The sequence below is a fragment of the Neopelma chrysocephalum genome, unplaced genomic scaffold, assembly GCF_003984885.1.
Source record: "Neopelma chrysocephalum unplaced genomic scaffold, ASM398488v2 Primary Assembly neopelma1_105, whole genome shotgun sequence".
NCBI classification, from domain to species: Eukaryota; Metazoa; Chordata; class Aves; order Passeriformes; family Pipridae; genus Neopelma; species Neopelma chrysocephalum.
This window is the reverse complement of record NW_020897769.1, coordinates 674,266-689,518: the sequence shown is the minus strand read 5'-3', so window position 1 is coordinate 689,518 and position 15,253 is coordinate 674,266. Positions and strand designations below refer to the sequence as shown.

At 50.6% G+C, this 15,253-nt stretch overlaps 1 protein-coding gene across 1 annotated transcript; it reads left to right on the top strand.

Annotated features, from left to right (window-relative positions):
• The first annotated feature begins 27 nt into the window (after positions 1 to 27).
• On the top strand, positions 28 to 14,993 carry AIFM1 (apoptosis inducing factor mitochondria associated 1). Its single transcript, XM_027696106.1, has 16 exons — positions 28 to 60; positions 2,054 to 2,181; positions 3,876 to 3,966; positions 4,607 to 4,713; positions 4,801 to 4,931; positions 5,471 to 5,561; positions 6,294 to 6,378; positions 7,368 to 7,444; positions 8,287 to 8,395; positions 9,041 to 9,148; positions 9,944 to 10,032; positions 10,113 to 10,253; positions 10,772 to 10,914; positions 12,875 to 12,999; positions 13,493 to 13,689; positions 14,774 to 14,993. The coding sequence occupies exons 2-16, from the start codon at positions 2,095 to 2,097 to the stop codon at positions 14,843 to 14,845; spliced, it is 1,653 nt and encodes a 550-aa protein (XP_027551907.1). The 5' UTR covers positions 28 to 60; positions 2,054 to 2,094; the 3' UTR covers positions 14,846 to 14,993.
• The last annotated feature ends 260 nt before the right edge of the window (positions 14,994 to 15,253 follow it).

The following is a 15,253-nucleotide window of genomic DNA, read 5'->3' as shown; positions in this document are numbered from 1 at the left end:
GCCGCGGGGCCCTGGCGCGCGCCCTGCGCCCCCCGCCGCCGCGAGGGCGCGCACAGGCGGGTCAGTGTCGGCACCCGGGGGGCGACGGGCACGGGCACGGGCACGGGGGGGGGGGGCGGCGGGCGCGATCCCCGCCGCTGCCGCTGCTTCATCCCGCGCGCGCGGGTCGGGACGCGCCGTCCCTCCCCCTGCGGCCCCGGGAGTGGCACCGGAGGGCACCGGGCCGGGAGGGCGCGGCCCTGCCCGGATCCAGCGGGATGTCCCGGGAGCGGGCGGGAAAACCGCGCTGGGGACACCGCGAGTGACCTGGGGCCGCTTGGTCGCCATTCGGGTGGCTTCGGTGTGGCCGCGGTTTGGGCAGAGGTGAGGCGGGCTCGGGTGTCCGCCGCGGGAGGTGGGGATGGACAGACCCCAGAGCTCTCCTGGGAGCATCGGTGAGCAGGGCTCGGAGCCGTCCCCGCCGCCGCTCCAGGGGGGAATCAGCTCCATGGAGGGGCGGGCCGTGATCAGGCCGTAGTGGAACAAAACGGCGCGTAGCTGCTCAGCCAGGTGTGCTCCTTGTGTGCCGGGAGGTGCCTGCACCTGGATCTACTCATTCCACGGGGGATGTGCTTTGTGCCGGCTGTGTCCTGCTGGTGGTTGACCCCGGTGGAATGAGCTGTGTGGGCAGGGGGGGGTGTTGTGCCGCTGTGGCCATCCCTGCTGCTCACCCCGGCGAGGTTACCTGGAGCCAGGTGCATCCTCGGACAGGAGAGGCCTGGAGAAGGTGTGGGAACCACCGGCGCACGTCTCTGTGCTCTCCCAGGCCCGTGTGGCCGCAGGCTCCAGCTGCAGGCAGCCTTTTCAGCTGCCTGGAGATGCTCCTGCTATTAATTAGCTCAGTTACTCCTTGATCCTCCAGATGTTTTCATATCCACGGCTGCCTGGAGCACGTTGTTGTGGCACGGGATAAATTCCCTGCGGTCGCTCAGATGTGGTGCCACATTTTCCAAACAAGGAACTTGTTTGGTTTCAGAAATGACTTAAGTCTCTAAATTTCTGGGCGTACCTTTGTGTTGACAGTGTTTTTATGTTGTTTTCTCCCATAAATTGTGTCCCTTAGGCACCTTGTTGCAGCGCTGGAATGTGCCCCCAGACCTGCAGCTGAGCAGACAAGTGCAGACAGGCGTGCCCGGGGAAAAAGGCAGTAATAAGTTTTTTGCCTTTATTGTGGGCTTGACCACCTTAGGAGCAGGTACCTATGTAAGTAGAAAGGTGGTTCCTTGGGAAGAAGCCGCAATCCATCTCTCCTGTCGAGCGTTTGCTGTGTTCCAGCTCTCTTTACTCAGCTTTCCATCTCTGTAGCTTTGTCTCTGTTTCCTCCTTCAGAAAACTTCAAGGGGAGCTAACTGGAAATTAACTTCTTGTGATTACTTGGGGTTTAACTGTAATTTCAGTTACCTGTTAGGGTTTTTTTTACCTTAAAGGCACTCTTAGGTTTCTTTTGTTATGACCAAACACAGCTCTGTCTGTTGTCGTGTGTGGGATTTGATACCAAAGCAAACCTTTCCTTGCCAAATCTCAGTTCAGAACATTTGTTTAACTTCTTTAAGGATACCAAATCAACCCCCAATTTGTGAGCATTTATGTCCTACATGAAAAGAATAAGGGTTTTCAGCCCGACTTAGAGAGTAAATGGCACTCCCAGAGAGCTGAAGAGTAGCAGCATTGCCTGGGAGTGGATGGACCCCAAGTTTACATCAAACAAATCTGTGTTTCCAACTTCTTTCTCTTGGAGGATCATATTCATTAAAAGTTCCAAATCCCGATTTTCTCCTAAGGAAAGTCCTGGGAAAGGGGAAAAAAAAATTAAAACAGTGCATGGAGGAAAATTCTTTTCCTATTCCCTTTAAATTTAATTCTTTCCTGTGCCCTTCTGCCCTTTTTTTTTGGCAGCCAAGGTAGCTGAAATTACAAAGCCCACTCTGCTTTTCCTAAGGCCTGTTTAATCAAGACTCTTTCCTAATATACAGCTCTTTCCTTCTTCTCTTCCATTGCCTGTCTTCACCTGCAGTTTTGCATTGCCATCCACTAAGATGCCCTTCTAGATCCCTGATGTCTTCAGGTGTTCCTGGCAAAGCTGGCAGCAACCTCTTGTTATACTTAATAGTGGGAGGAACAGTCACTGGGACAGGAGCTTATGTAAGATGCTTCAAAAAACGTGTTTATTGGGTAGGAGGGTGGAGGGAGGGCACCTGTCTGTACCTCCCACTAAGATACCCTTCACTTCAAACTCTCTTTGTGCTCCCCGGCCTCAGGTATTAATTTCCAAGGGGCACTGCCAAATAATTTAAGGTTATAAATTTGATATTCTCAAGCAGTGCAGTTTAACTGCAGTGGAGAAATCTGCTTTAGAATTAACCTTTCCACTTCAAGTAAATCTGAACCAAACTGGCCATCTTTGATTTGTAACCATCAGAAAGGCACTAATTCATTAATTAATGCACCTATCCTGGTTTCAGTAATGTCGGCATGCTGTAAAGGAAATAATAACTAAATATAAGTGTGCTAATGGTAAGAAAACTTGTCCAGTGTTATGATTTCTTTGGGGAAGAGCACTGAAATATCACCCCATGATCTGGCAAAGTACAGTTGTGTTTCTGACTAGAAAAAAGCTGACATTGTCTTGTTGGAAATATTTGTCCTGAAGGCCTCATCTGATGTTTTGCTCGTGGTTTTTCCTAAGGGATAGGTTTAATTTGCAGTATGCTGCCCTTTGGACTCGCTTAAAACCTTCCTGGTTCTGCTTGCAAAGACAGAGGTGGTTTGTTAACCTCGGCTTTTCTGTCTTTAAGCAAAAGGCTTTAAAAATACCTTTCTCTTAATTCTGTTCAACACTGACAAATTCTTGTTTCTGAAATTTTTGACATTACTCCAGTTCCCTGGACAGGCTTTTGTCTGCCCATGCTCTTTTTTAGTGCCTGGCATTAAATTCCTCCATTTTTATTTGAGACTATTTGCTATAAAACACCAACTTGTGGGAGTTGGCAAATGAAATTTGACGTTGTGCAAATGCTAGAGATTATTAGCAAGGCTGGGTTTTGCCTCAAAAAGAAGGTTTGCTTCCCTCTAATTTGTTACCCATGGGGGCAAACACTGGACTCTCACCTGCTCCCAGCACTCCCAGTGTCCAGCTCCTCTCCATCACCAGTTTTTGTTGGAGGTTAACATGACGTAAAAGATGTTCCCTCTTTGTCCGTACCACCAAGTTGTACCTGCTGTATCCTGAATTTTCACAGTCAAATAAACAGGTGAGCATTCAGCTGGAAGAGATTCCGTGTCCAAAGGCTGTTACCTGGAGCGGCCCTGCTCCCGTGGCTGAAGGCACTGCTGAGATCAGGGGTGTCACCACTGCCACCACCATGCCTCTAACACCTGGCCTAGAGAAAGCCACTCAGCTTGTTGGCTCTGCCCAGCTGCTCTGCGCTTGGGAAGCTGGGAGATGCTTTTCCTTTGGATTCATCTTCCATTTTGCAGCCTTGTGTCGTGGCCCAGCTTGCGCGTGGCCTTGGGGTTGGTTTGGCTGCATTTCCTGCCCTGGAGCTGGTTCCTCTTGGAACAGGTTTGCAGCCAAACACCTACAGGAAGGCTCATTGCTTCTGGGAAGCAGCAAGACACCCAAGGGTCATCAAACCAGGGGCAAAGCAGGTAATTTTCTGAGCACAGTCTCAATGGGCACCTTGTCCAGTGAGCTGTATTTTGGTCCGTGTGTTTTAACTAAAAGCAGATGGCTTTTCCAGCACGCAGGACGGACAAAAACCTGTCAGGGGGTAGGAGCAGGATGGTGCCTTGGTTCTGTAAGGTGTACAAGGTCAGTATCTCCTGTCTGTCTCCAGGTGTACAAAACATTGAAGGACAACAAGGAGCGATTCACCAGCCGGGTCTCGTCGATTACACGACCCCAAGATGATGAATCCTCTGTGCCCGGTGGGTACCAACCTGCTGGTTCTGGGCTTGGCTCTGTCCTCAGCCTGTGACTTCCCAGCACAGAAGATGGTGCTGGCTCTCCATGACCCAGAACCAGGCTGTTTTACAGACAATCCTGAGGGTGAAGTGGGGTGTCTCCTGGGGCTGATTTCTGCTGGTTATTCCTTCTGTGATAAAAAGAGAAAAGAGTGAGCCCTGCTTTTGGCTTTTACCTTTGCGCAGTCTGACAAGGACATTGTGATTCCAAAGGGCCTCTTTCCCTGGATAGCAGGAGAAGAGGACCTGCCTGTGGTAGGAGGTGCCTTCTGCAGGAACTCAAAAGTGGTCTCCTTTAATACAATTACAGAAATTTGTGCCTCGGCCTTTTCGGGAGCTTCCCTTTCTTATCAACTGTTCCCCGTTTGGCCATTGCAGAGTTTTTGGTCTTGCTTAGAAAAACCAATTTGCTGAAATCTGGCTGGTTTCTGCAGGGTGCCAGCTTTGGGGGAAGCATCAACGTGGTGCTTGGGAAAGGTACAGGGGTGGAAGGTATTTGGAGGACAATTAGCCAAAGGAAGTCAGGATGTGGAAGGCCCCTGGTGAGACCCAGTTTCCCTGAGTGTTTGCAGTAAGGTGTCCCCTCTGTCACCTGCATCTCCAGGCGCTCATGTCAAGGTCCCATCCCACGTCCCTTTCCTGCTCATCGGTGGAGGAACTGCTGCTTTTGCTGCTGCCAGATCCATCCGTGCCCGTGACCCCGGAGCTCGGGTAAGAGCTGTCCTGCTCCAGAGCCTCTGTGTGTGTTGCCATTTGCCTGCCACTGCTCCAGCTGATGTGTTTCCTGACCAATTACAGGTGCTGATTGTGTCTGAAGATCCTGCCCTGCCCTACATGCGTCCACCTCTTTCCAAAGAGCTGTGGTTTTCCGATGATCCCAACGTGACAGAGACTTTGCGGTTCAAGCAGTGGAACGGCAAGGAGAGGAGGTATGTGGCACTGCAGGTGACAAGGCTGAAGGGGAGTGTTTAGTGACAAGGTGACAATGGTCACAGAGTTCTTGGGAGAGAACCACAAGCCACTGTAGGTGTGTTGGTGCTGGCAGGGCTTGAGGAGCTCTGCTTCCCACCTGAGCTCTTGAACCTTGCTGTGATTCCCTTAGACATGTCCCACCATGGGAATCTTGTGAAATAAGTTAATAAAGATGAAGCTCCATGGGTTAGAACAGAGCTCCAGGGACACTGGGTCACATCTGATCCTTGTAACATCTGTGATTAACCCTTACTTGACGGTGGGACTTGATGATCTTAAAGGTCTTTTCCAACCTGACCAATTCTATGATTCTGTGATCCAAAACCCTTGAACTTCAACAGTGTGAAGACCCCGATTCTTAAGAATAGATAAATAAGAGTTCTGGAGCTTGTTATGGATGCCCAGAGTTGTCTTTGTCTCATTGGAATAGCTGAATAGCCTGATCTCTGGTATCCCAGAGCAAGTGGAACCCGTTTGATAATGGAGCTTTTCTCAGTATCTATTTCCAGCCGCCGTCATTCTATGTGCCTGTCCAGGACCTGCCCTCTGTGGAAAATGGTGGGGTGGCAGTTCTGTGTGGCAAGAAGGTGGGTACAGCACTGGCTGTTGTTCCTACAGCTTTTCCCAAGCAGAGCCTGGGCTCTAAGCTGGTACTGAACCCCTGGAGCTGCAGGGAGCATTAGCTGGGAAGGGGGACATGTACAAGTTTTGGAAAAGTGTGATGGAGCAGAGATTATGCTAGTCTTAAGTTTGAAAATGGGAGAAGCCAAGAATAGCAGTGAGCTGAGGGAAGATGGTGAAGAAGAGAGAAGGACAGGTCTGGAGTCTGGGCATGGGACAAGAATATGTAGAGCTTAGAGACAAGGTGTGACAAAGAGGAACTGGGCTGTACTGGCCGGAGGGTGAGGTGAGCACAGTGGTCCAGGTAGTGGGTGATAAGGTGACCAGGAGCAATGTGCAGAAGCAGCAGGAAGGTGGAGAAATTTAAGGTGAGCCTTCTACTATACTCATATCTTCAGGTTTTTGTATGTTGCTATGATAAGATGTGACTCCTCTTCCTGCTGAGCTGTGCTGTGTCTGAACCCATTTCAGACTCAGACCCTGGGAAGATCAGTCTGAGCTGTGGTGACTCCCATAGGGAAGTTGTCTTAATTCCCACTTCCAGTCATCTCCCTTCCCACCTCCTACCCCCCTGCCCCTAAACTTAAAGGTGGGAAAATGTTAATTCCAAGTTTGCATCTCTGATCAGTAGTGCATGCAGTTTAACTCAAACAGCCACAGTGCACAGCAGCTTGAGCTTGGCTTGGTTCATCCTGCAGGTTGTACATATGGATGTTAGAGGGAACACAGTGAAGCTCAATGATGGGACCCAGATAACCTATGACAAATGTCTCATTGCCACTGGTAAGTCTTTGAGGGTTTTTTCTCTTGTTCCTTGTCTTGTGCCAGGCTTTTTATTACGGTGGCATTTAGCTAGAAATAAATTCTCTAGAGCACCTCTCCTGTGGAGACAGGCTGGGAGAGCTGGAGAAGAGAAGGCTCTGGAGAGACCTTAAAGACTCTTCCAGTGCCTAAAGGGGCTCCAAGAGAGCTGGAGAGGGACTTTGGACAAGGGCCTGGAGTGACAGGACAAGGAAGAATGGCTTCCCACTGCCAGAGGGCAGGGTTAGATGGGATATGGGGAGAAATTCTTCCCTGTGAGGGTGGTGAGGCCCTGGCACAGGTTGGCCGGAGAAGCTGTGGCTGCCCCATCCCTGGAAGTGTCCAAGGCCGGGTTGGGCAAGACTTGGAGCAACCTGGTCTAGTGGAAGGTGTCCCTGCCCATGGCAGGGGGTGGAACTGGATGGTCTTTAAGGTCCCTCCCAGCCCAAACCATTCCATGACTCTGTGGTTCTGTCTGACAAGTTTCTACAGTAAGTGCAAACCCTTGGGAGAGCAGTCACACAGAGGACAGTCATGCAGCCAGCTATGCTGTTGGCTTTTGCACCTGCCTTGCATCATCCAGCTTTTCTGGGACTTCCAAAGTTTTACCTATGAAGGGTGGGAAGGAGGAAAAGGTGACTTCCCTGGAAGGAGCTCCTGTACAGACCAACCTCTTCAAATCCTACCTGTGTGGCAGCAGCAAGCAGAACCAGCAGCTCTTGCTTGGGCAGAGCATTGCTCCAGCATTGGCCCCAGCATTTCTGGAGCAGTTCAGATGGCACTGGCTGTCTCCAGGCAGTGGGGCAGGGTGTGGGGTCACCTGCTACTCACACAGGTCAGCAGCAGGGATGGAGCATACTGCAACAGTTTGGAAAGCACAGTCAGGATCCAAGGCAGCTTTGCACTGCCTGGATAGCCAGTGCCATGGCCCTGGTGTCACTGGTCTCTCTTCTCTCCCTCCTTGTCCTCAGGGGGAACCCCAAGGAACCTGCCTGCCATCGAAAGAGCAGGAAAGGACGTACAGAAAAGGCTGACGCTGTTCCGAAAGGTAATCTCCAGGTGCTGCCAGTCCCGGGGCAAGACTGAATAAATCAGAGCCACTACCACTGCTTTCAGCTTTTAAATTCTTCTGCTCTGGCCAGGACAGCCTTGCCTTGGCACTGCTTCTCTCAGCTGGTGCCCAGGAACGCATTGGTGGTTCATTCCTTTTCCCGGGCAGGAAACCAGGGTAGAGTCTGCTCAACCACTCACCTGCTGGCCTCAGGCCTGAGAGCTGTCATAATACATGGGATTATGGGATTTTAGTTTTTTTTTTTCAAGTTTCCCTCCTATATGACTTTGCTGCACATTCCAAAGTGAATAAAAGCCTTGGAAGATGGTCAGTGATCTTCTAAGGTCTGCTGTAGAGTTGCTTTTAGTTGGCAAACTCCACTTTTCTTGAAAATGTAACTTTCTCCCTAGTCTAGTTCAGGGAATTGATCAGGAATAAGAAAGAAGGCGTATGAGAATCTTCTGTTCTGTGCTGGACTCCCCCTGAGGTGTGGTCTGCTTAACTGGGAAGGGAAGGATGGATGATGTGAGCTGTTGCATCCTTGTTGTACTGGTTGTGCTGCAGGACATTTGAGTTTAGAAGTTTTACTGTAATTGCCCTTGAAATTCAGGGGAAATGCAGGAATTTGAGATTTCCTGGTCAGGTAAAAGCTTGCACAGACATAAGGAATCCAGGGAGGTTTTTCTGTGTGACAGGCAGACAGGAGGAAGGAGCAACACATCTCCTTTTCCAAGCTGGAGAGAGTCTTTCTTATTTCAAAGGGAGAAATCGGAGACAAATGCCTTCTTGCTGCCATTCCTGTTAGAGAGGATTTGAAATGGGGGTAAATGTTCTTTCAGATCGAGGACTTCCGAAACCTGGAGAAGATTTCAAGAGAAGTCAGGTCCATCACAATTATTGGTGGTGGTTTCCTTGGCAGTGAGCTGGCCTGTGCTCTGGGAAGGAGAGGTGAGTGTGTGTCCTCAGCTGTGACAGACACTTGAGTGGAAGCAGTCTGATGTTAGAAACTTCTTTTCATCCCCAGCTGCTCAGTTTTTGCACAGACTCTGTTTTTGCCTGAAGGAAACTGAAATCACGTGTGTTTTGTTGGCTGCAAGGCCAAGATTTTCCCAGTTTCTCCCTCATTAACTGCCCAGCAGCCCCTGACCACAGAGGTGGGAGCTCTGCAGGCCGGTGAATGCTGCAAAATTACTCAACCCTCTGAAAAGTCACATTTGTCCTTTGTGCTCAAAGCCACCCTCAGACTAGGATTTTGGGGTTGAAACTGGATGATCTTTAAGGTCCCTTCCAACCCAAAGCACTCCATGATTCTGTGGTAGTGAACAGCTGGATTCTGCCAGTGTGCGAGGAGTGACTTTTTGGTAATTTTTCCAAGTTTTCTCCAAAATACCAAGCATTTTACCTAAAAGGCTGTCATCTAGAGTTTGCGGGTGTGTATGTGAAACAGTCACTTTGTGACTCCCAGAGAAAGTCTGGGAGCCAGAACTCCCAGATTTGGAAACTTCTGTCAAGCTCCTTGTGTAAAGTCAAGCATGTGTGTCCTGACATCTGTGCTGCTGCTCTCTATCCCACTGCTCTGTGCTTCCCTTCCAGCACGAACCCGAGGCCTGGAGGTGATCCAGCTGTTTCCAGAGAACGGCAATATGGGCAAAGTCCTGCCTGAATACCTGAGCAACTGGACCACAGAGAAAGTCAGGAGAGGTGAAGCTGCAGAGCAGGGGGTGGGCTGGTGGCTGCTGTGCAGCTCTTGCTGGTGACATCCAGCTCTGTTCTGTCCCTGGGCTCTGCAAGGTGGCCCAGGTGCAGCGCAGAGGAAGTTGCAGTTCAGGCAGCTCAGGCAGCCAGGAGCTGCCATGAATCCCTGGCTTCTTGGCAGTTCCTCTGGGAAAGCTGAGCCAACAGGCTTGCTGATGCCAGTGAGGCTTTCCCTGTGGCTGTTGCTCCCTGGAATGGTCCCTCTGCCCATGCACACACCTGGGTCAGGCCAGGAGCTGTAGTGTTTAGCTGCTAAAGCCAGTAAGATCCAAGACACCTTTTTCCATTTGCTGCATTAAGTGCAGAGTATTCCTGTGCATTGGGAAGTGGAGTGGAATAGAGGGAGGAGGAATATCGTTTGAGTGTGGATTGCAGGGCCTGATAACCCACAGGTCTGAGTTACTTTCCTTTTTGAAAGCTGCCTTGTCGGACCTATGGGTCTGACTGAGACACAGCAATAGGTAATCGAGTGTCCTTAGTTCCTGAACACCTGTTTTGGGGAATTCTTTTGAATGTGACCTTGTTATCATGTACGACACGTGCTTTGGATTGTCGTTCAAGCAGCTTTCTCATAGTTTCTATCTGGATTTCTCCTCGTGCTTCCCTCCAAGCTGTGCTGGCACAGCTTAGGAGGTCTCTGTCTTGGTTCCTCGCCTGGAATCTGTCTGCACCAACCACCTGCTCCAGCTGGGATCTGCCCAGCCCTGAGCAGGCACTGAGGTGTCCTGTGCTTGTTTCCAGAGGGGGTCAATGTCCTGCCCAATGCTGTGGTCAAGTCTGTCTCTGTCTCCGGCAACCGGCTGGTGATTCAACTGAAGGACGGCCGGAAGGTAAATGGAAAAGCAGGGAGAGGGTAAAGCTTGGAGGGGCGTGGAGGGAATGAAGATCCTAACTACAAATTCCCAAACAGGTGGAGACAGATCACATTGTGGCTGCAGTAGGGCTGGAGCCCAACGTGGAATTGGCCAAGTCGGCGGGGCTGGAGGTGGACTCGGACTTCGGGGGGTTCCGGGTGAACGCGGAGCTGCAGGCACGCTCCAACATCTGGGTGGTGAGTGTGGGCACAGCTTTCTGGCTGTGCTGATGCAGCAGCTCGGGACACACGAAGCTGTGGGGCTGGTGCACTTGGGTGAGGTGAAAAAGAGCGAGTAAGGAGTAAGGAGAGCGGTTGTAGCGCAGGCCCAGAGCCTGGTCAGGCATCGCAGCCGCCTCGTTGCCGTGGTAACCACGGCAAGTTTGGAATATTTATGCTGTGTAAGAGGAGTTGGGGTAACCTAAAGATAGCCTGGATCGCTTGCTTGCGTAAGAGTCCCTTGGTGGGCGTCGTGACTTTTTGATTCCTCTGGAAAACGTACCTCATGCTGCCTTATTTTTCCAAAGATCGGTGAAAAAATGCTGAGAAACTGGGAATTGTGTGGCCCAGGGAGTGGGACGAGGTAGTGGTGGTGTTTGGGGCTTGTCAGAAAAACACAGTCCTTGTTCCATTTGTTCTCTCCCCAGCATTTCTTTGGGCACTAATCGAAGCTGTGGCTGTCAGTGTTTGGTGCTCACTGGGTGATTCTCTTTAAGGCAGGGGATGCTGCCTGTTTCTACGACATCAAACTGGGCCGGAGACGTGTGGAGCACCACGATCACGCCGTGGTGAGCGGGAGGCTGGCTGGAGAAAACATGACTGGAGCTGCGAAGCCCTACTGGCACCAGTCCATGTTCTGGTAACGTTCCTTTCTTCCTCTGGGGTTCCTTGTTTGGCCACGTTGCAGGAGCTCGGACAAGATGCTCCTTGGGAAGCGTGTGTTTCTCAAGAGAAGTGAAACCACCTCAGCAAACGCCTTGTGCAGCTTCATGTTCCCAGAGCTCAAGGAGGGGGAGGTGTTTGAGCATTTGCTGCTCTGCCCTCACCTCTCCGAAGTGTTTATCCTCCCTGTAGGTTCCAGTTTGTCGTAGTCCCATTCTGCAGAGCAAGGAGCGATAAAGAGCAGCCCTGTCCTCAGAGCAGGCTGATTTACAGGTGGAATTTAGCAGCAGCTTTTCTGTTATGAGTATGTGACGTTCACCAGCACAATCTGTTGCTTTCAGTTGTGTTGCTGAACTGATGCTTTAGTGGCAAAGCATTTCTGCATCCAGGTGTACCTGAAAGGTTGTTTTCCAGAGAGAGGTATCAAGAAAACAGGCAATTTTGCTGTATCTTCCTGAGGTTCTTTTTGAAGAACAAAGCAAAACAAAACGGAACAAACTTCACAAAAAATTAAAATCCCAAAGGCTGTTAGTTCAAGGTCAATTTAACAGGATTTTAAATATAGGGAAAAGAGTTTTAGTTTTCTCAGAGAAATCCCTTCAAAAATAGCTATTTATGACCTGCTGTCATTTACGTGAACTCTTGGTCTGTCCTGCCTGGGTTGTGGGCCCAGAGCATTTCTCACTTCACTTTTAAACAAGAAACATAGAACCAGAGAATCACTGAGGTTGGGGAAAAACCTCAGAGATCATGGAGTGCAGCCAAGGACACAGAAACATCCATTTCCCACGTGTGTTTTTCCTCAGGATGCTCTTGGCCACAACCAGATGCAGGTGAAGGAGGGCTGTGAGTCGCAGCCCCGTTTGTTGGCAGGTGTCACTCTGGCTTTGCCAGCCTTCCTTCTCCTGTGCTGAGAAGCTGGGAAATGGCAGGAACTCCTCGTGCACTTTGTCAGGATGTTCAGGACCCCATAGCAGCCTTCCAGTATCTGAAGGGGCTACAAGGAAGCTGGAGAGGGACTTTTTAGTTAGGAACCAGAGTGACAAGGCAAGGCGGAATGTGGCTTCAAACTGACTGAGGGGAAATATAGGTTGGATATATGGAAGAAATTCTTCCCTGTGAGGGTGGGGAGGCCCTGGCACAGGTTGCCCAGAGAAGCTGTGGCTGCCCCTTCCCTGGAAGTGTTCCAGGCCAGGTTGGGCAGGACTTGGAGCAAGCTGGTCTAGTGGAAGGTGTCCCTGCCCATGGCAGGGGCATGGAATGAGATGAGCTTTAAGGTCCCTCCCAACCCAAACCACTCCATGATCCTTCCTGAGCTCTGACTGATCACTGCTGGAAGCCTGCTCTGGTCAGCTGGCATGTTACTGGTGTTCCTTGCAGCAACCCTAGTCTGTGCTGGAAGATTCTGGCTGGGAAGGTTGTGATGTACATAGATCCAAACTGTTTTGTGATGCATTTGTTCCCTCAGCATCCTGGGGAACGCTTGAGACACCTGGTACTTACAGGTCCCAAACCACAGCTGCTTTGTCTCCTAACAGCACCCCGGTTCAGATCCAGGTGCCCAGTTCAAGGAGGTGTTAGGACAAAGTGTTCTTCTCTTTAGTTTTTACATACTCTCTGAAATATGCACTAAATAATTGTCCGTGCTCCCAAGCCTGGTGTGGATAACAGCCATTGCCAGAAGCTGCCACCCAGGAAGCAGCCCTGAAGGATTTCAGAGTTTTGGTCAGTGAACTGGTTTTTCTGAAGCTGTTGGCCTTGGACTTGCTGTGTCTTGGCTCCTTGTTCCACCTCTGTACGCAGAGCAGACACAGTGTGTCAGTCACTCCGTGTCTGCGATCGCCCACACCACACTGGCAGTAAGGATGGATGGATGGAATTGCCTTGGATTTGTCTCACTAATGCTACAAATTACTTCATTTCCACTTGATTCCTAGGAGTGATCTGGGCCCCAACGTGGGGTACGAAGCCATTGGCCTCGTGGACAGCAGTTTGCCAACAGTCGGAGTCTTCGCGAAAGCGACGGCGAAGGACACGCCGAAAAGTGCGACAGAGCAGTCAGGTAAGACCCAGGTGTGCTGGGGAGCCTGCAGGTGTTGGTGTGGGCACACACAGTCAGTCTGACCTCTGAGAGCACAGGGAGTCAGCAATCTGCTGCTCCCTTTCTAGGCCAACCTTTAAAGGCTGGGTTTGATATTAAAATGTGATTAAACCACAGCATTCCTCCAAGAAGCCATCAGGTAACTCATCTACTGACATGCAGACTTTCCCAGTGAAGCTTGATCTCCTCCACAGCAATAAAATGATCAGTTTGGGACAACAGAGACTGAAGATCCAAGCACATTTACTTTGTATTCACTGCCTGGAGGAAACAGACTTTTCTGTCTTAGGCACTTGGGGGTGGAAGTCAGGAATTGTCGGTGTTGTGCTCCAAGTTGGGATTGTTTCATCCTTGTGTTAATGAAACTTACCTTTTGGGGGACACAGCTCTTGAGTCTGTTCTTATCATCACGTGTCCTGCCCTGGGTGTGTGACACCTCATGTCTGTGCCTTAGGGACTGGAATTCGATCCGAGAGCGAAACGGAAGCGGAAGCCTCGGAAGTTCACATCTCTCAAAGCTCTTCACCGACACCTCAAGTCCCGAAGCAAGGAGAAGATTACGGCAAAGGTGTCATTTTCTACCTCAGGGATAAAGTCGTGGTGGGAATTGTGTTGTGGAACATCTTCAACAGGATGCCCATTGCTCGGAAGGTCAGTGCAGGACGAGGGTGATGGGCAGTGGGGCTTGACAGAGCAGGGACTTCCTTGTGGAAAAATCAATCTGGCAATCCAAAGTGAGGATAAATAAATGCAGATGCTCTGTCTGACGCAGAGCTGGGCAGTATCCAATTCACCCTGTCCTGGGTGAATTAGGGGAGCTGTCCTTGTGCTTTTTTGCATGTGTGTGCAAAACTTTTAAGGAAATAAATCAGGTGTGTGCTCCAAGCCTTGCCTTGGCATGGCTGAAATTCTAGGCCTATAATAAGTAGAGGCTGGAATCACGGTGATGGAGCATGAGTGAAATGCCCCATCTTTGTGCTGCTTTGTCCAATGTCCAAGTGCCTGAAACAGTCTTAGACAACATTGTCCCAGAAACAGCCACAGAGTCAGGGCTGGGACAGCCCTGAGTGGTGCTTAGTGTGTCTCCACCCCCGTGGTCTGTCTCAGTCCTCCCAGGTCAGCTCAGCCAGGCTGAGGTCAGGTTTTAACACCTCTGGAAAATTTCAGTAGTTTAAACTATGGTGGTGATCCCACACTATCCCCCAAAACGAACTATTCATGGTAGAAGTTTTTGATATCTAATCTGAATCCTTTATGATGCAGTTGAAACCTGTTGCTTCTCCCATCCCCATCGAAGGAAGATCCTTTCCTTCTTTCCTTCCTTTCCTTAAGCAACCTTTCCCCTAAATCTGAATGTGAAGGGTCCTTGGCCTCTTTGTCTTGTCTAAAAGCTGCAGGTTCAAGCCAGGTATCCTGGCTCTGAGACAGTGCCAGGCTCACCTTCACAGAACTGAATCACTTTTGAAGACACTTGTTCTTCCCAGCTGTAAAGGGAAACCCAGAAACAAATCCCACAGGGACAGGGAGGTTGGTTTTGCAGCTGTTCCTGTAGGCAGGTGCTGGTACGTTTAAGAGTCCCATGTGAATTTGAGTGCAGAAAGTGCTGTCGTGTTGTGGCTGTCTCAGTCTGGTGCTTCAGAGAGGATCCAAGGAATTCCTGGCATTGGCTGTGACAGTCCTGCAGCACTGGCTGTTTATAGGATGTGCAGGATTTAATGCCTTCTCCTTCCTCCAGATCATCAAGGATGGGGAGGAGCACGAGGACCTCAATGAAGTAGCAAAGCTCTTCAACATCCACGAAGACTGAACTCTGTAAGGGGAACACGGCACTAGGAGTGAGGGGGCTGCTGGCTGCGTGCATCCCTTCACCTTGGACAGCTTCCTTGGAGCACTTGGGAATATTCCACTCACCTGAGCCCAGTGTTTGCACCAATAAAGTCAGATTGTTCTAGTTACCTGCTTCTTCCTGCACCGCTGCCTGGCCGGTGAGGGAAGGGGACTGTGCTGCCAACTGGGCTCAGTTTTCCCTTGTATCAACCTTGGAGAAGCCTGCAGAGCTCCTTCTTTCCTTGCAGTGATTCCCAGCTGGGAGTGGGCAGGGCTTCAGCCCCTCCCGTGCCTCAGGTGCTCCAGCTCCTGTCTGGGGCTCTGTGGTCCTCACTCCACAGTGCCCGTGTCTGCCTGCAGCTGGACAGCCCCAGCCCACACCCCGTGT

Coding starts and splice junctions, on each gene's coding strand:
- AIFM1 (XM_027696106.1), top strand. CDS start 2,095: ATGTCTTCAGGTGTTCCTGGCAAAGCTGGCAGCAACCTCTTGTTATAC. Junction 4,932..5,470: donor TGGAACGGCAAGGAGAGGAG/GTATGTGGCACT, acceptor AGCTTTTCTCAG/TATCTATTTCCAGCCGCCGT. Junction 5,562..6,293: donor CAGTTCTGTGTGGCAAGAAG/GTGGGTACAGCA, acceptor TTCATCCTGCAG/GTTGTACATATGGATGTTAG.